Genomic DNA, 19,132 nt, shown 5'->3' with positions numbered 1-19,132 from the left:
AGGACCTATGCAAACAGGACGCCAGAAGCACAGAGATGAAAACACAGTGGAGCAGAGGCTGATGGAGCTTTAAGACTAGAAATGGGACAAAAACAGACGCTCAAATCTTAACCCAGGCACATATTTGAAGGGGGACATGGTTTAATACCTGCCCCCATTGATTTATTAATGATCATCAGGATTATGTTTCCAGTCTAGAGCACAGCGCTGAGATCTAGGCCCCTGGTGCTAGGTGCTGTACAAACACAGTGTAAGAGGCAATTCCCCGTCCGAAATAATTGACCATCAAATTAGCCAAGTCAGACAAAGGCAATTTCAAGATGTGAGCGGAGGCCGTGAAGGACTCAGTGACTTCCCCAAGGTCACAGATAATTGAACATCTCCTGGAGCCGAGTCCAGTGCTTTTAGCCAAACCTTCTTTCTTCTCTCATCCAAACTGGATCCAAACTAACTCCCAAACCCAAACTCCAGCCTAGACCTAATTCAGATTCACCCTCTCCCTACCCAGCCCATCTCTAATTAACACATCAGGTGCCGCGAGTGACCATGTGCCGTCCCCCCACGGAGGCGTGTGTTGAAGGAGCCTCTCTGGTAGCAGTCACAGCCAGGGACTAGCTCCAGAACAGGGGCCTCCGGGCCCAGCTTTCCGATGTCTCTTTGGACAGTGTTTCTCAACGTGAAGTGGCTGGTAAATGCTCTGCTTTGGTGTTCGGGAGGGAGATTTAAAGGCTGTCAGGGAATTCCCTTCCCAAAGAGCTGCACTCTGCCAGGGCCCCTCTCTCCACCCTTCAATACCCCAGCAGCGTTAGCATGGCTGCTTAAGATCATGGCACACAAAGGGCTGGATTACATGAGGCTTCATGAGAGAACACGGGTCACCAGCCGCTTCGCTGTGAGAAGTAAAATTCATGGTGGGAAAAACCAGTTGAGTCTGCCCAGAGGTGGAAGCAGGAAATGTCACTAACGCAACCCACTTCCTTCTGCATTAGGGGAAGGGCTGATCCTGCACCTCCAACTTCTCAGTATCTCTTCGGACAACGGAGAGCTGGCAAAGGCCGTGGTGCTGACAGGTCGCCCCTCTGCGAGCAAAATGGCTCTGTCGATCCCTGTGTCTGGATTGTCTCTTCCGTGGCTGGTGCTGCTGCTTCTCCTGGAAATCCCTGGTGAGTGCAGAACACAGACACGGCCCACGCGAGCGCAAGCCGGCTTGTCTGCTTTCTTGCTGCTTGAGCAGAGGGCAATGCCAGGTGCTCTAAAGGGAGGAATAAACCCTTGTGTAGTTTATATCCCAGAGGAAACCTTCCTGACCCCAGCTTGTGATCACCTTATGCTCTGGAGTGTGAGAACCGGAAACAGTGTCTAAACTTGTTCCCAGCTCATGCCGCTGCAGGGGCTGTTCTTATTTTTATAAACGTCTGATCTTTCTGTAGAAATCTTACAGAGCAGTTAGATTCAACAATATCCTGCAGCAGTGAATTCCACAGGTTAGTCAGATGTGGGTTAAAAATATTTCTTTTTATCCCTTTAAATCGTGTTGCTTTCAGATTCCATCGGGTGCCATGTCTGTGTGGGGCCATCCAGGGGCAAAATAACCCTCCGTTCATGGGCAGTAAGTGACCCACCCAGAAGCGCCTTCTCTGTGGTTGGAGCAGCGCAGCAGCGGGGGCTCAGGGCCCTTGTCCCTGCTCGTGCCCATGAGGTTCTGTCCCTGCCCCGGCTCCCCTGCTCACGCTCAGCGAACCGCTCCCTGGTCCCTGCCTGCCCCCGGGAGCCGGGGCGGAGCTCTGGGAACGCGGCTCTGGGGGCAGCCTGCAGGGGTCGCTGTGGAGCTACACAAAGTCGCTCCCCAGGGAGCTGAAGCCCCCCCGCCCGGGCAGGGCCCGGCTCTAGACAGGGCTGGGGTCAGGATCCACCCAGCGGTGCCCGGTGCCTGGGGCTCAGCCCCCTGCTGCTGCGGGGCGGGGGCTTGTGAACCAGCCTCCCCCAGCCTGGCCTGTTCTCTCCTTCCAGGGGCCGGGGGGGCCGAGGAGTTCCAGCTGCTGCAGCCCCAGGACGCCGTGCGGGTGTCCGCGGGAGAGACTCTCACTCTGACCTGCTCTGTGACCGGCCTCGCTCCAGTAGGACCCGTGCAGTGGTTCAAGGGCTCGGGCGGGGACCGGCAGCTCGTTTATGCACAGGCGGGATCATTCCCCCGGGTGACGCGGGCTGTGAGTGTCTCTGACACAGACTTCACCATCCGCATCAGTGACACCCGCCCCGCGGACGCCGGGACCTATCGCTGTGTGAAGTTTAAGAAGGGGGCGGGAGGTGAAGAGGAGTTCAGATCCGGCGCGGGCACGGCCGTGACTGTGAGCGGTGAGGGCGAGCTCCCCTCCCAGCCACTCACCCCTGCCCGCCGGGGGCTGGGACCAGGGCGGGGACCAACCTCGCTCCGCCCGGACCCTCCCCGGGGAGCTGCGCTTCCCACCGAGACAGTGGGACCTGGGTTGGGACCTACACCTGGGTGGGGGTGGGGGGGGCTGTGGATTTTAACGAGATGGGGGGGAAGGGGGAGAAATTTCTCCTCTATCCCCAGGGATCGCTGCCCCCCAACGAAAACGAAGTGCCAGGTGCACCGGGTGTGCAGTGGGGGTGACTGGCCGGGTGGGTGCATGGGGGGGGTCTCAGGTGTTGGGTTTATTCTTCCCACTCGGCCCCTCCAGAAAGAGCAGCCGGAGCTGCTGGCGGGGCATGTGGGGGGCCCTCTGGGGAGCCGGCTGCGACTCCTCACACTTACCTACTCGGGGGACTCGCTTCCAGCACCAGGGGGTTTCTCTCCCCCACCCCCCAGTGCCCGGGGCAGCCCCAGTGGGAGACGGGGAGCGAGGACCAGGCAGGCTGGGGCAGCTGCTCAGAGTCTGTGCTTCCTTGGCAGAACCGACCTGCGGCCAGACACAGTCCTGGGGGGAATCTACTCGACCCCCCTTCCCCCATCCCCCATAGGGCTCTGGCTGTGAGCACAGAGCTCGGCTGGAGCCAGGGAGTTACTGGGATCTTCTTCTTCTTCTTCTTTTCCTATGACACTTCCCCAGCCCCAGCAAGGACTCTCCTAGTCTGTCCCCTCGACCCCCGCCTTTGCATTTACTCAATGGCTGTGCCTCCCCCGATCTCAGGCTGTCCCTGTGGGGAAGCGGGCCCCATGGGGTGGGGAGATGGGCTCTCAGTCGCAGGGATCTGACTGATAAATGCTTCTCCCTGCAGCCAGCCCCTCGGCCCCGTCCGTGTCCGGCCCCTCCAGCAGGGCGGAGCCGGGTCCCTCAGTGACTTTCACCTGCACGTCAGGAGGATTCTCCCCCAGAGATATCACTGTGACCTGGCTCAAAAATGGGACCAAACTCCCAGCCCCCCAGCCCCAGGTTCTCCCCGAACACAAAAGCGTCTCCTACAACATGTCCAGCACCGTGGGACTGAGCCTGACCCGAGGAGACGTCCGCTCCCAGCTCACCTGTCAGATAGAGCACAGCACCTTACCGGCTCCCTTGCGTGGGTCCTACAACCTCAGAGAGGCCCTGCGAGGTAGGAGCCCAGCTGGGGCTACTGCGGAGGGGCAGAGATGGATCCTTCAGCCTTTGGTTCCTTTGGGCTGGGTAGTGGGGGGTAAGAGGGGAGTCACTGAAATCCAGATTCAGTTCTGGACTCTGCCTTGTGCCCTTAAAACTTTGAAACTCTTTGCCCTGGGCTGGCACATCCCCTACTCCAGCCCAGTGGAGGGCAGGGTTAGGAAGAAGGTGTTTGACTTTGTTTAAACCCTGGTAAGACACCACTCTCCATTTTAATGTACCCAAGCTGGGTCTGTCAGGGGTTTTTCTAGGGAGAAGGGGAAGGAAATTGGGGACACTGGGTAGACTTGGGTTTTTGCAGCCTGCTCATTTTAAAACATTTGCCTTCCCCTGGGTTTATTCCTGTGAGGAGGCCAAAGCTCTCACACGTGGGAAGGCAACTTAGAGAGAACCAAAGTTCTTTGCCCTTGAAAAAATATCACATGGCAAGTGGGACGTGGGCTCAGGGGGAAGGTCAGTCTGTCCAGCCCCAGAAATTTCCCTCTGACTCAGCAGGAAAAGGAGAATTTCTGTAGCTGCCGAGCACAGGATATTTGTGTTCTCAGTTCCACCCAGGCTGCGAGTGGGTGACCCAGCAGCGCCCGTCACACTGAACGAGTCTGTGACGTTCACCTGCCACGCGGAGGGGTTTTACCCGAAGGACGCGAGTCTCACCTGGCTGGAGAATGGAAATGAGACGAACCTTGGAAAATCCTCCCCCCTGGCCGAGAATCCAGATGGGACGTACACGCTGCAGAGCTCCCTGGAGGTCAAAGCAACTGAACAGAGGAATCGGTCCATGTTCACCTGTCGGGTTGTGCACGATTCCCAGCCCCCCATCAGTGCCAGCCAGATGCTGAGAATCTCCCAGCCACCTCCTAAGCCAAGCAAAGATGGTACTTCACCTGATGCAGGTAAATGTGCAGCTGAACCCTCCCTGCACTGCAGGGAAATGCCAGGTCTGTTCTGCTGAACCCAGGGGTCATTTCAGCCCATCTCCAGCAGTGGAGCGCCTCAGTGTAACAGCGACTCTTTTATTCCAGGATTATTGCTCAGCTCTGCTCTCCTGGGGCCCGTGGGCGCCACGGGAAGGGGAAGGTTGAGAGCAGGAAATGCCACTTTGGCTGCGCTCTGTGCCGAGGGAAGATGCTCTCTGCAGCCCTGCAGGGTGTGAATGTCCTTTGGAGAGGGGCTCGAACACGGTGACTCCCGCAGAGCTGGTGATCCAAGGACTCCGGCACTGCTCAGGGATTTGAGGCTTTTAAGTAAAAGTGCAGGTGGTTCCTGAGTCCTTATTCTCCTGCTCTGCGAAGCTCGAGGTCTCCACTGTAGAGTCTGGGCCTCCCTGGGGCCAGCCAGCCGCGTTTAGATACAGCTGCCAGGCAGAGCTGGGCAAACTCTGCAGAGGCCATTTGCCAAACTGCTGTTCACAGGTAGGAACTTGCCAAGCCCCGTGGAAGGCCAGTTTCCTCGGAGCCTGGTAAAGGTGACGTGAGCCAGGGCGGGAAGGCCGGGAACCAGCAGTTCTCCTGTCTGCTGGGGGTTTCTCTCCATTGGCTGATCTGAGGCATTTCCACTGCAGGTCAGAGCCTGTTCTCCAGCCCCGCTCTCTGGATCGGGCTCTTCCTGGAGAAGATGCTGACTGCCGCCTTCCTCCTCTTCCTCTTCCTGAGAAGTAAAGAGTAACCAGGTAAATGTCGATTTTCTGTGAGTTACCCTGGGGCATTAAAAAGGAGCCAGAGGGAACTGATTGTAATGCTGCAGCCCAGGAGCAGAGCAGGAAGCGTTAATGTCTCACAGCGAGTCAGTGTCGTGGGGTTGGATGTCTCTGGGGTTGCGCATAGGATACAGATCCTCCCAGTCTGATGCCAGGCCAGATCACGAGTGGCCGGGTCGTTTTTTTCAGGGCCCCAATGCAGTTCCTAGAGCCCAAAGGGGCCCATCACCAGGTGGCCATCTCCCTGGGCACTAACTGCTGCTCTAACCGGGCATCAGAGACCCCAAGGATTGTGTACAAGTGCAAAATGAATTGCTCTGCCCCATAGAGTGGATCCTTCTGGCTCAGGGTGAGCTCCATGGGGAACTGGCAGGGCTGGCCAGGCTTTCCATCACTGTCTGCGCCCCTGTCACATAGAAGCCCTTTTGCTCCTCTCCTGTTCACATGAAGCTTCCTCTCCACACGCTCCCTCCGTTTGGTAAATCCTTCCCGGGTTCCGCTGGGGCAGGTTCCCTGGGGGACACAGTCCAGGGCCCCTGGTGAGCTCCGGAATCCCTGCCCCAAACAGCCAGGCGGGTCGAGGGAGCTTTGCAGGGGCCAGGAACACACAGGGGATCAGTTCCCTTTTATCTCATGTTAGGCACATTGTCCTAGCCATGTCGCTGCTGGAAATCCTGCCCCAAGGTATTCACCCCCAAGAACAACAGTCCCACTCCAGCCGAGGGCCCGGCATTCCCAGATCCCTGACTCTCTCCTGCGCCGGGCCTGTACAGAGGGTCCCAGTGACCCATTCGTGCCTATGGACCAGATTCCTTAGTTCCAGAGCCCTGTGACTGCTGTTAACCAGCCTCCCCTGGCATTGCCGCCCAGGTCCCCGTATCTGTGCCCCCAAGAGACAAACCCCCAGCTAGTTCCATCCTGCAAAGCCTGATCCTCAGCCCAAAGCTGGTGACACCATCCCTCAGGGAACACAACAGTTATACCTTGAATCCTCCTCAGCATCACTCTCCTCTGGGCTTCCTAATACTCCTGATCCGGTCCTGATCCCTGACCAGGAGGGTCCCTCCCCTTTCTAGGGAGGGGAGAATTCAGGTACCAGCTTGTCACAGTCACTGGAAATTCAGGAGAGTCAGAGCCCTGAGTAAATCTCCCCTCAGTTAAACATACAGCGTGAGATGACTGCTCCCCGACACCCCGCCCCCAGCTCAGGGCGTGATGGGGCTGACATGGAGCGTACTAGAGCAGTTTGTCCCTGGGCGGCTCCTCCCTGGGCTGGGTTAATGCTATGGCAAGGGTCATTGACTGACTCTCCTCATTCACCTGTTGGATTCTTTCCTTCTGCAGCCCCTGGTCTATTTCCCAGATTTCTCGCACTGTCGCCACCTGCCAGCTTCTCTGTCAGCAGCCTCTGTCCCCCAGTCCAGGAAAGGAGTCCCTATATGGTGGAGCTGCAGTGACCCCTGCTGGCCAATCTGATTGAGCCAAGGCCCCTGACGGGACATACCCACCGCTCACTCATGCCTACTGATTGCGAATCCTGACTGGGCTCCCTGCTCCTTCTCGCACACTGGTTCTCAAACTTGGGATCGCGACCCAGTTGTGTGGGGGGTCGCGAGCCCAGACCCTGGCGTGGGGCTGCAAGCCATGAGCTGCGACCCCTGCACCAGGCTGCGAGCCCTGACCCCAACAGCGGCGCGTGGCTGCGAGCTCCGACTCCCACCCCAATGTGGGGCTGCGAGCCCTAACCCCAAACCTGGCCAGGAGCGGGGCTGCAAGCTATGAGTCTCGACCCCTGTGCCGGGCTGCAACCACGACACCCGACCCTGACACTGGCGCGGGGCTGTGAGTCCCAACCCCCGTCTGGGGCTGCAGAGCTGCGAGCCCCAACCCCAACCCTGGCCAGGAGTGGGGATCTGAGCTCTGGCCAGGTGCAGGGCTTTGGGGCTGTGAGACCTGACCCCGACCCCCGTGCACGGCTGCGAGCCCGAACCCCGGCCAGGCGTGGGGCTGTGAGCCCTGAGCTGGGGCATCCAGGACGCTGTGAGCCCCGACCCCTGTACAGGGGTTGTCAGGCGGAGCCCGGCCATGCTGAGGGTTATCAGCCAGGAGCTCCGCCAGGCACGAGGTGGTTCACCACCAGCCCTGCTTCACACAGGGCTGTGAGCCCGGCCAGGCGCTTGTGAGCCCCCGTCACCGCCATGTGCGGACCTCAGAGCCCCAAGCTCCTCCAGCCCAGCTCCACTCCACCTCCAGCCCTGCTCCACCCCCCAAAAAAGGGCGCCAAATAGAAGTTTGCCCAGGGCTCCATTTTTCCTATGGCTGGTCCTGATACTGAGACAACATTAGAGGGCTTGACTCTTTCGCAGCTGAACAGGTACTTTATGAATTAACAGTCGGACACACAAGCGCAAACCTTCTCCTGAAAAGAATGGCCACCTGTCCTGCTAAAACCGCTACAAAACGACTGTATCTCGTCTTACATTAAAATGGGTTTTCCAATATCCTCACCTCCGGTATTGAAAAACCGCAATGCCTCATTTGCTGTGAAATCTTCTCTGCTGAATCAGTGAAACCGTGCAAACCGCAGCGACATCTGGAAACTAGACCTCCCGAGGCGAAAAATCGAAACGCGGAGAAGACGCAACGAAGGCGGCCGGGCTTGATTCTGATGGAAGTTTCCGAGAGCAAATGTCCTCAACGGTGGAGGCCTCTTACGTTGTGTCCCTACGAACTGCCCGTACCAAAGCGCCGTGTACTGGAGGCGTGGAGCTTATTCTGCCAGGAGGCAAAAAGATGGAGGTTGGCAAAGATATTGCCAAAAACCGGAATATGCTCTCCATGTCTCATGACACTGTGAAGCGCAGAATATGTGAGACGTCTGAAGATATCAAGAAACAAGTTGTGCCTGAAATTAAACATTCTGCTTTCAGTATGTTCAGCCTGTAGCTTGATGAAACCGCTGACGTTACTCGCTGCGCACAACTGGTCGCATCCGTACGGTGTGTTAACGCCGGGGATGTGAAGGATGAATTCTTCATCTGTGAACAACTTGGAACAACCACAATGGTGCAGGCCATTTTCAGTAAGGCGAACGCCTTGTTGGAAAGCAGAGACACTGAGTGGAAGAATCTTTGTGGTATCTGTCGGGACGGTGCTCCAGCCAGGATGGGTGCGTGGTCTGGCTTTCAGCAGAAGGTAAAGTGCGTCTCACCTAATGGGATTGTCACTCACTGTGGAATCCATCGTCCAGTCCCAGCTGCAAAGACATTGCCAATAGGCCTTAATGCTGTCGTGGATGTTGTTCAACGAGCAGTAAACTACATTAAAGCTCATGCTCTGAGTAGCCATCTCTTTCGAGAGCTCTGCCAGGAAACGGGAAGTGAAGATGAAGTTCTGCTTTTCCACACTCCAGTCCGATGGCTCCCTAGGGGACGCACATTAAAGCGCGTTTTTATACTTGGTGAAGAGATGGCAGAGCTTTTCCTGCGAAAAGAGAAACAAGAGCTGAACAAAACGTTCAGGGACAAGAAATGGCTTCTCTGCTTGGCATACCTAGTTGATATCTTTGGTAGCCTTAATGATCTCAATCTGTCGCTTCAGGGAGAACGTTCAACATTAATAGACCTGACTAATAAAAACAGAGCCTTCCAGATGAAGTTGGATCTGTGGTGCAGGAAGCTGGACCCAGACAGATGTGAAGGACGACATCAGATGCACCCTTTCTAAAACAACACCAAGAATAAAACTTCCTGTGTCAAATAAACAGCATCATCCATCTCACTGGTTTTTGGCTGCTTCAGGTCATTAATTGCTGTCTATTATTAAAATAAAATTCTACTTAAAAATAACTTTTCTGCTTATATTTAATTCAATAAAAATGTATTTTAGGCTTAATTTAAAAGCAGTGAGAAAAGGTAAATTCATGTTAAGCAATAGGGTTTAAATTTAGTATTTTACATAGTGTTAAGTATAAAAAATGTGTCTTTAATTTCTGGGGGGGAGGGGTCGCGCTCAGAGGCTTGGTATTTGAAAGGGGTCACCAGTACAAAAACTTTGAGAAGCACTGTTTTAGCCCAACCCTCTGTGCTGTCTGCTCTTACCTTCACTACAGAGAGCAAAACTAGTATATGCGGAATATGGGGGTGTAATGCCTGGAGCAGCCCCCCTGAGTCCTGTGGGTTCGACCCTGAGGGTCAGGCTCTTGCTCCCGGGGCTGGCAGGAGCTGGGCGTTTTGAAGATGTGACGCCATGACTTGCAGGAGAGAACTGGTCGAACCTGGCCCAGTGATGGAGCAGCCTGATCAAACCCTATTATCCTCCTGCAGGAGGTCTCTGGGCCTGACTCTGAGATGGGAGGGATGAGAAGACACGGTGGTAAATGGAAACCGAAGTAAAGTGAAAATGAAGCGATTCGCTGCACCCCCATTCCTCCTGTTAAGCACCCGCCTTCTGCTCTGGGCAAGGTTGGATCCTGTAGCTGACCCTGCTGGTCTGTGCTCTGGGACACGGAAGTGATGGGAGCAGGGAGCCCAGACCATCTGTAGAGTTGGCTTGTGCCTTTCTGTGATTCTGGACTCCGGCTGGAACCTCCTGCCTCTGCTTGGCGGTGAAGAGGCAGGAGAAATTTGTGTAATAATTTCTGGCAATGCTTGAACTCACCCCTGACTGAAGAGCTGGGATGGGGAGACGGGAAATGTCACGGAGCAATTCCCTAACATTTGTAGCTGTTTTAAAGTCCCATGTCTCAGGCGGGCCTGGGCGGCAGAGACCCCCTCCACACACTGTACAGGAGCATCTTTTACCCCATCTGAGAGAAGTGTCTGTGAGTGAATAGATAACATAGCGACTCATCTGTTCTTACCATTTGTCATTGCTTGTGTTATTTATAAAGTGGCTACACGGTTATAGTCTGTCTGGGAAACCTGTCTCTGTATCCAGAAGAGCCTGGAGACTTAAGGTCGGGGCGCACGGTTTATCTGGACACTAGGACGGTTCATGGTGTATTCACACCCTTTGTGCTGGCTGGTCCCGTTTTGAATTTCAGACTTTGCTGAGTCCCTTTGGAGTTCTCTGGCCACCCACCCTGATTGGTCCCTGTAAAACCAAGTGACACGCCCAGGGTCAGATCTCCTGGGTCGGCCTCCCAGGCTCTGAGTGTACAGTCCGCAGGGACCAGGGGCCTTGGCACAAGCAGGGGAAGCTGAGCACCACCCAGCTTGTTCATGTGCCAAACTGGGGGAACTCCATGTCCAGAGGGTGTGGCCGATAAATGGGCCTGTGCAATTTCTGGAGATAAGTTGAAGCCACCGAAAAGCCGGGCCCAAGGTGTTTACTGCCAGCAGATGCTGCCCTGGGACTGCTTTGGGTTGGGCATTGTAGTCCACCGACCCACGCGCATCTTCTCGCAGCACCAATGGCAACTCTGTCCCTACGGCCCAGGTGGGCTGACATTTTCCAGAGACCCACAACGAACAACACAACCTGCCTCCCTTTTGTGGCAGCCAGGGGCCGCTGTTGGCAGAGGGAGGCCTGGCAGTGGGGGGGCCAGTGGAGTCACCCCACCAGGGAGCTGGAGAGAGCTGCGGAGGGCCCCAGAGCTGGTGCAGCCGTACAGAGCTTTCTGGCTGATGGACCTGGCTTCTGGTGGATACAGCGAGCTCCACAGTGTCTGGGGCCAGACCCACTGCTGCTGCTATGGGGGCAAAGGCCACTCTTTCCTCTGCCCTCGACAGAAGAATTTAGAGGCAATTCCCTGGCCCCGCACAGGATTTTATGGCAGGAGGTTTTGATCTGGCCCATTGGGTCTGTTTCTCTTGGCAAGTCTCAGGTAGGCTGTGCAGAGTCTGGGGCTGGATGTGGGTTGGATGTTCATGGCTGGAGGGTGGGGAGTCAGTTTTTGAAAAATGATTAAACTAGCAGTATGGCTGTAAAACCCAAAGCTCTTGTGTCACGCCCTTCGCGATTACACTTCAGAGACCTGTCACCTCGCTGCTTGGTGCTCACTGGAATGTTTCATGGCAGACGTAATGGATCAAGCAGCTGAGAACCAGGACCTATGCAAACAGGACGCCAGAAGCACAGAGATGAAAACACAGTGGAGCAGAGGCTGATGGAGCTTTAAGACTAGAAATGGGACAAAAACAGACGCTCAAATCTTAACCCACGCATATATTTGAAGGGGGACATGGTTTAATACCTGCCCCCATTGATTTATTAATGATCATCAGGATTATGTTTCCAGTCTAGAGCACAGCGCTGAGATCTAGGCCCCTGGTGCTAGGTGCTGTACAAACACAGTGTAAGAGGCAATTCCCCGTCCGAAATAATTGACCATCAAATTAGCCAAGTCAGACAAAGGCAATTTCAAGATGTGAGCGGAGGCCGTGAAGGACTCAGTGACTTCCCCAAGGTCACAGATAATTGAACATCTCCTGGAGCCGAGTCCAGTGCTTTTAGCCAAACCTTCTTTCTTCTCTCATCCAAACCGGATCCAAACTAACTCCCAAACCCAACCTCCAGCCTAGACCTAATTCAGATTCACCCTCTCCCTACCCAGCCCATCTCTAATTAACACATCAGGTGCCGCGAGTGACCATGTGCCGTCCCCCCACGGAGGCGTGTGTTGAAGGAGCCTCTCTGGTAGCAGTCACAGCCAGGGACTAGCTCCAGAACAGGGGCCTCCGAGCCCAGCTTTCCGATGTCTCTTTGGACAGTGTTTCTCAACGTGAAGTGGCTGGTAAATGCTCTGCTTTGGTGTTCGGGAGGGAGATTTAAAGGCTGTCAGGGAATTCCCTTCCCAAAGAGCTGCACTCTGCCAGGGCCCCTCTCTCCACCCTTCAATACCCCAGCAGCGTTAGCATGGCTGCTTAAGATCATGGCACACAAAGGGCTGGATTACATGAGGCTTCATGAGAGAACACGGGTCACCAGCCGCTTCGCTGTGAGAAGTAAAATTCATGGTGGGAAAAACCAGTTGAGTCTGCCCAGAGGTGGGAGGAGGAAATGTCACTAACGCAACCCACTTCCTTCTGCATTAGGGGAAGGGCTGATCCTGCACCTCCAACTTCTCAGTATCTCTTCGGACAACGGAGAGCTGGCAAAGGCCGTGGTGCTGACAGGTCGCCCCTCTGCGAGCAAAATGGCTCTGTCGATCCCTGTGTCTGGATTGTCTCTTCCGTGGCTGGTGCTGCTGCTTCTCCTGGAAATCCCTGGTGAGTGCAGAACACAGACACGGCCCACGCGAGCGCAAGCCGGCTTGTCTGCTTTCTTGCTGCTTGAGCAGAGGGCAATGCCAGGTGCTCTAAAGGGAGGAATAAACCCTTGTGTAGTTTATATCCCAGAGGAAACCTTCCTGACCCCAGCTTGTGATCACCTTATGCTCTGGAGTGTGAGAACCGGAAACAGTGTCTAAACTTGTTCCCAGCTCATGCCGCTGCAGGGGCTGTTCTTATTTTTATAAACGTCTGATCTTTCTGTAGAAATCTTACAGAGCAGTTAGATTCAACAATATCCTGCAGCAGTGAATTCCACAGGTTAGTCAGATGTGGGTTAAAAATATTTCTTTTTATCCCTTTAAATCGTGTTGCTTTCAGATTCCATCGGGTGCCATGTCTGTGTGGGGCCATCCAGGGGCAAAATAACCCTCCGTTCATGGGCAGTAAGTGACCCACCCAGAAGCGCCTTCTCTGTGGCTGGAGCAGCGCAGCAGCGGGGGCTCAGGGCCCTTGTCCCTGCTCGTGCCCATGAGGTTCTGTCCCTGCCCCGGCTCCCCTGCTCACGCTCAGCGAACCGCTCCCTGGTCCCTGCCTGCCCCCGGGAGCCGGGGCGGAGCTCTGGGAACGCGGCTCTGGGGGCAGCCTGCAGGGGTCGCTGTGGAGCTACACAAAGTCGCTCCCCAGGGAGCTGAAGCCCCCCCGCCCGGGCAGGGCCCGGCTCTAGGCAGGGCTGGGGTCAGGATCCACCCAGCGGTGCCCGGTGCCTGGGGCTCAGCCCCCTGCTGCTGCGGGGCGGGGGCTTGTGAACCAGCCTCCCCCAGCCTGGCCTGTTCTCTCCTTCCAGGGGCCGGGGGGGCCGAGGAGTTCCAGCTGCTGCAGCCCCAGGACGCCGTGCGGGTGTCCGCGGGAGAGACTCTCACTCTGACCTGCTCTGTGACCGGCCTCGCTCCAGTAGGACCCGTGCAGTGGTTCAAGGGCTCGGGCGGGGACCGGCAGCTCGTTTATGCACAGGCGGGATCATTCCCCCGGGTGACGCGGGCTGTGAGTGTCTCTGACACAGACTTCACCATCCGCATCAGTGACACCCGCCCCGCGGACGCCGGGACCTATCGCTGTGTGAAGTTTAAGAAGGGGGCGGGAGGTGAAGAGGAGTTCAGATCCGGCGCGGGCACGGCCGTGACTGTGAGCGGTGAGGGCGAGCTCCCATCCCAGCCACTCACCCCTGCCCGCCGGGGGCTGGGACCAGGGCGGGGACCAACCTCGCTCCGCCCGGACCCTCCCCGGGGAGCTGCGCTTCCCACCGAGACAGTGGGACCTGGGTTGGGACCTACACCTGGGTGGGGGTGGGGGGGGCTGTGGATTTTAACGAGATGGGGGGGAAGGGGGAGAAATTTCTCCTCTATCCCCAGGGATCGCTGCCCCCCAACGAAAACGAAGTGCCAGGTGCACCGGGTGTGCAGTGGGGGTGACTGGCCGGGTGGGTGCATGGGGGGGGTCTCAGGTGTTGGGTTTATTCTTCCCACTCGGCCCCTCCAGAAAGAGCAGCCGGAGCTGCTGGCGGGGCATGTGGGGGGCCCTCTGGGGAGCCGGCTGCGACTCCTCACACTCACCTACTCGGGGGACTCGCTTCCAGCACCAGGGGGTTTCTCTCCCCCACCCCCCCCAGTGCCCGGGGCAGCCCCAGTGGGAGACGGGGAGCGAGGACCAGGCAGGCTGGGGCAGCTGCTCAGAGTCTGTGCTTCCTTGGCAGAACCGACCTGCGGCCAGACACAGTCCTGGGGGGAATCTACTCGACCCCCCTTCCCCCATTCCCCATAGGGCTCTGGCTGTGAGCACAGAGCTCGGCTGGAGCCAGGGAGTTACTGGGATCTTCTTCTTCTTCTTTTCCTATGACACTTCCCCAGCCCCAGCAAGGACTCTCCTAGTCTGTCCCCTCGACCCCCCCCCCTTTGCATTTACTCAATGGCTGTGCCTCCCCCGATCTCAGGCTGTCCCTGTGGGGAAGCGGGCCCCGTGAGGCAGAGGGGATGGGCTTTCAGGCGCAGAGAGATCTGACTGATAAACGCTTCTCCCTGCAGCCAGGCCCTCGGCCCCGTCAGTGTCCGGCCCCCCCAGCAGGGCGGAGCCGGGTCCCTCTGTGACTTTCACCTGCACGTCAGGAGGATTCTCCTCCAGAGATATCACTGTGATCAATGCCACTTTGGCTGCGCTCTGTGCCGAGGGAAGATGCTCTCTGCAGCCCTGCAGGGTCTGAATGTCCCTTGGAAAGGGGTTCGAACACGGTGACTCCCGCAGAGCTGGGGATCCAAGGACTCCAGCACTGCTCAGGGGTTTGAGGCTTTTAAGTAAAAGTGCAGGTGGTTCCTGAGTCCTTATTCTCCTGCTCTGCGAAGCTCGAGGTCTCCACTGTAGAGTCTGGGCCTCCCTGGGGCCAGCCAGCCACGTGTGGATACAGCTGCCAGGCAGAGCTGGGCAAACTCTGCAGAGGCCATTTGCCAAACTGCTGTTCACAGGTAGGAACTTGCCAAGCCCCATGGAAGGCCAGTTTCCTCGGAGCCTGGTAAAGGTGCACGTGAGCCAGGGCGGGATGGCCGGGAACCAGCAGTTCTCTTGACTGCTGGGGGTTTCTCTCCATTGGCTGATCTGAGGCATTTCCACTGCAGGTCAGATCCTGTTCTCCAGCTCCGCTCTCTGGATCGGGCTCTTCCTGGAGAAGATGCTGACTGCCGCCTTCCTCCTCTTCCTCTTCCTGAGAAGTAAAGAGTAACCAGGTAAATGTCGATTTTCTGTGAGTTACCCCGGGGCATTAAAAAGGAGCCAGAGGGAACCAATTGTAATGCTGCAGCCCAGGAGTAGAGCAGGAAGCGTTAATGTCTCACAGGGAGTCAGTGTCGTGGGGTTGGATGTCTCTGGGGTTGCGCATAGGATACAGACCCTCCCAGTCTGATGCCAGGCCAGATCACGAGTGGCCGGGTGGTTTTTTCAGGGCCCCAGTGCAGTTCCTAGAGCCCAAAGGGGCCCATCACCAGGTGGCCATCTCCCTGGGCACTAACTGCTGCTCTAACCGGGCATCAGAGACCCCCAGGATTGTGTACAAGTGGGAAATGAATTGCTCTGCCCCATAGAGTGGGTCCTTCTGGCTCAGCGTGAGCTCCATGGCGAACTGGCAGGGCTGGCCAGGCTTTCCATCACTGTCTGTGCACCCGTCACATAGAAGCCCCTTTGCTTCTCTCCTGTTCACATGAAGCTTCCTCTCCACACGCTCCCTCCGTTTGGTAAATCCCTCCCGGGTTCCGCTGGGGCAGGTTCCCTGGGGGACACAGTCCAGGGCCCCTGGTGAGCTCCGGAATCCCTGCCCCAAACAGCCAGGCGGGTCGAGGGAGCTTTGCAGGGGCCAGGGACACGCAGGGGATCAGTTCCCTTTTATCTCATGTTAGGCACATTGTCCTAGCCATGTCGCTGCTGGAAATCCTGCCCCAAGGTATTCACCCCCAAGAACAACAGTCCCACTCCAGCCGAGGGCCCGGCATTCCCAGATCCCTGACTCTCTCCTGCGCCGGGCCTGTACAGAGGGTCCCAGCGACCCATTCGTGGCTGTGGACCAGATTCCTTAGTTCCAGAGCCCTGTGACTGCTGTTAACCAGCCTCCCCTGGCATTGCCGCCCAGGTCCCCGTATCTGTGCCCCCAAGAGACAAACCCCCAGCTAGTTCCATCCTGCAAAGCCTGATCCTCAGCCCAAAGCTGGTGACACCATCCCTCAGGGAACACAAGAGTTATACCTTGAATCCTCCTCAGCATCGCTCTCCTCTGGGCTTCCTAATACTCCTGATCCGGTCCTGATCCCTGACCAGGAGGGTCCCTCCCCTTTCTAGGGAGGGGAGATTTCAGGTACCAACTTGTCACAGTCACTGGAAATTCAGGAGAGTCAGAGCCCTGAGTAAATCTCCCCTCGGTTAAACGTACAGCGTGAGATGACTGCTCCCCGACACCCCGCCCCCAGCTCAGGGCGTGATGGGGCTGACATGGAGCGTACTAGAGCAGTTTGTCCCTGGGCGGGCTCCTCCCTGGGCTGGGTTAATGCTATGGCAAGGGTCATTGACTGACTCTCCTCATTCACCTGTTGGATTCTTTCCTTTTGCAGCCCCTGGTCTATTTCCCAGATTTCTCGCACTGTCGCCACCTGCCAACTTCTCTGTCAGCAGCCTCTGTCCCCGCAGTCCAGGAAAGGAGTCCCTATATGGTGGAGCTGCAGTGACCCCTGCTGGCCAATCTGATTGAGTCCAGGCCCCTGACGGGACATACTCACTGCTCACTCATGCCTACTGATTGCGAATCCTGACTGGGCTCCCTGCTCCTTCTCGCCCACTGGTTCTCAAACTTGGGATCGCGACCCAGTTGTGTGGGGGCTCGCGAGCCCAGACCCTGGCGTGGAGCTGCGAGCCATGAGCCCTGACCCCTGCGCCAGGCTGCGAGCCCTGACCCCAACAGCGGCACGTGGCTGTGAGCCCCGACCCCCACCCCAATGTGGGGCTGCGAGCCCTGACCCCGAACCTGGCCAGGAGCGGGGCTGCAAGCTATGAGTCTCGACCCCTGTGCTGGGCTGCAACCATGACACCCAACCTTGACACCGGCGCGGGGCTGTGAGTCCCAACCCCCGTATGGGGCTGCAGAGCTGCAAGCCCCAACCCCAACCCTGCTAGCCAGGAGGGGACCCCGAATACAGATTATACAAAGGTTATATACTTTTTAGCAAAGCATGTTGCCCTCGTGCATCGGAAACCTTAGCCAATAAACAAACCCTTTTCTTATCTACCACCTATCCCTGCTTGGTGCATTCCTCGGGCTAAACCAGTATGTTAATTACACAGCATGGTCCTAAAGCCATGCATCAGTAACTTTTATTATCAGGATGGGAGGCCTCACATCAAAGGCCAGGAGATAGGGAGTTAGGGACTGACAAAAAAACATATACTGGGAGTCAAGGCAGGCTGGAGACAAGGAGGAGGATTTTCACAAGAATACAGTATCTAAGGAACACGCCTCCTGGTGCATGATGTGCTTGCTTTTAGACAATGGTGGGCCCCAAACCAAAATGGAGTCACATGTGCTAACTTTTCCTTAACAGCCTGCAGCTTTTGGGGGACGTGGTTCAGACCTGGGTCTGTGTTTGTAGCAGGCTAGCATGTCTGGTACCCTGCAGAGGAGCCACTGGAAAAGAATCAGTGATTCTTGTCTATGGGTCCAGCCCTCTGCCCTATTAAATACAGCATTAACCTCAGAGCCCAGCTTCCTCTCTAGAGTAAATTCAGAACTATATGCATTGAGTATTAGTATTGCCATGCTGCTCAGAGGCCTGAGTCTGGACCAGCACAGCTGGATGCAGCTGCTGTGCAAATATATGGCCCTTGCCCCAAAGAGCCTGCAGTCCAACGATGGGATTTTTTAAAGGGCTCAGAATTGGCCCAGCCCTGCTCCTGTTACAGTCAATGGTAAAACTCCAAAAAATTGGTGGAATCCTGACAAGCAACAATTTGCAAACATCCCCCTTTGCATCCTTCGGCCAGCAATGTTGGCACAGATGCTTTATCTCATGGAACTTGAAGGGATGGACTCCATGAAGCCTTGCAAGAGAACACGGGGCACCAGCCGCTTTGCTGTGAGACGCCGAATATATAACGGGGAAAACCAGTTTAGTCTGCACAGATCTGGAAGGAGGACACGTAGCTAACACGCTCCACTTCCTTCTGCATTAGAGGAACTGCCTCTGAGCTCCAAGCTCCTCAGTACCTCTGTGAAGAGATAACAACAGCAACTGTGCAGAACGGTCTCCCTTTACCATCAGCCCAAGTGTCTGGATTGTTTATTTTGTGCCTGGTGCTGATGCTTCTCTTGGAAATTCCTGATGCGTGTAGAACATATAAATCGCCCACATTGGCACAAACCAGCTAGTCTGCTCTCTTGCTGTCCACAATTCCAGATGGGAATTAATGGGAATTAATGGGAGTGCAGAATTCAAGGGGAAAGAAACTACTGAGTGATACAACTGCAATGTATAATTGTCTTGTTGCTTCTTCCTAAAGCTTTATTCTCTAGTCACTGGTTTTTAGCAGTGTGCACCGACCAGACACCTTCACTGAGCTGCCCGCGAAGTTGCTGAGATCACTGTCCTGAGAAGTTCTAGTTACTTTTTGTGGCATTTCCCTCAATCTCCCGCTCCGCCAACCCCCTGAATCTTGATTAACCTAAAAAATGTCACATTGCTCCCTTGCTCCAATCCCTCTTCCAGATCACTCCAAACTATACTGAGCAGCTCCGTCCTAGTGCTGATCCCTTGTTTTCCCGCTACTTCTCTCTTAGCATGCAGAGCACAGAACATATATTCCTAATTTTCTTTTCCTGTCTCTTCACCTGATCCATGACAGCCCTTTACTCCTCACTCTGCAGTTGTTGCCTTGAAATGCTCTTACATGGGGACTTATCAGGAAATATCTGAGAGCCTGATTATGTTCTGTGCACTGGGTATGTTCCTAAGGAAAGCAGCCAGGTTAAACAGAGCTGGGGAGTTGCCCTGGCTACATGGATGTTATCTAAGGAGCAAAGTCCCCCTCCATTTATTGGAAGT

At 55.9% G+C, this 19,132-nt stretch overlaps 2 protein-coding genes across 3 annotated transcripts; both read left to right on the top strand.

The window, feature by feature from the left end:
• The first annotated feature begins 993 nt into the window (after positions 1–993).
• On the top strand, positions 994–9,105 carry LOC140896883 (signal-regulatory protein beta-1). 2 transcript variants are annotated; one of them, XM_073308957.2, is made up of 6 exons: positions 994–1,163; positions 2,011–2,355; positions 3,241–3,555; positions 4,145–4,492; positions 5,161–5,268; positions 6,640–9,105. In XM_073308957.2, exons 1-5 carry the CDS (start codon positions 1,091–1,093, stop codon positions 5,262–5,264), a joined length of 1,185 nt encoding a protein of 394 aa, XP_073165058.1. In that variant the 5' UTR covers positions 994–1,090; the 3' UTR covers positions 5,265–5,268; positions 6,640–9,105. The 2 variants fall into 2 exon arrangements, with proteins under 2 accessions (XP_073165058.1, XP_073165056.2); XM_073308955.2 differs by lacking the exon at positions 994–1,163 and having other exon boundaries at positions 1,489–2,355.
• On the top strand, positions 7,984–17,528 carry LOC140896884 (uncharacterized). Its single transcript, XM_073308960.2, has 5 exons — positions 7,984–8,224; positions 12,333–12,506; positions 13,354–13,698; positions 15,173–15,280; positions 16,652–17,528. Exons 1-4 carry the CDS (start codon positions 7,984–7,986, stop codon positions 15,274–15,276), a joined length of 864 nt encoding a protein of 287 aa, XP_073165061.2. The 3' UTR covers positions 15,277–15,280; positions 16,652–17,528.
• The last annotated feature ends 1,604 nt before the right edge of the window (positions 17,529–19,132 follow it).

This window comes from Lepidochelys kempii, chromosome 13 (genome assembly GCF_965140285.1).
Source record: "Lepidochelys kempii isolate rLepKem1 chromosome 13, rLepKem1.hap1, whole genome shotgun sequence".
NCBI lineage: Eukaryota > Metazoa > Chordata > Testudines > Cheloniidae > Lepidochelys > Lepidochelys kempii.
The sequence above is the reverse complement of the archived record's forward strand: the minus strand, read 5'-3'. Positions and strand labels throughout refer to the sequence as shown.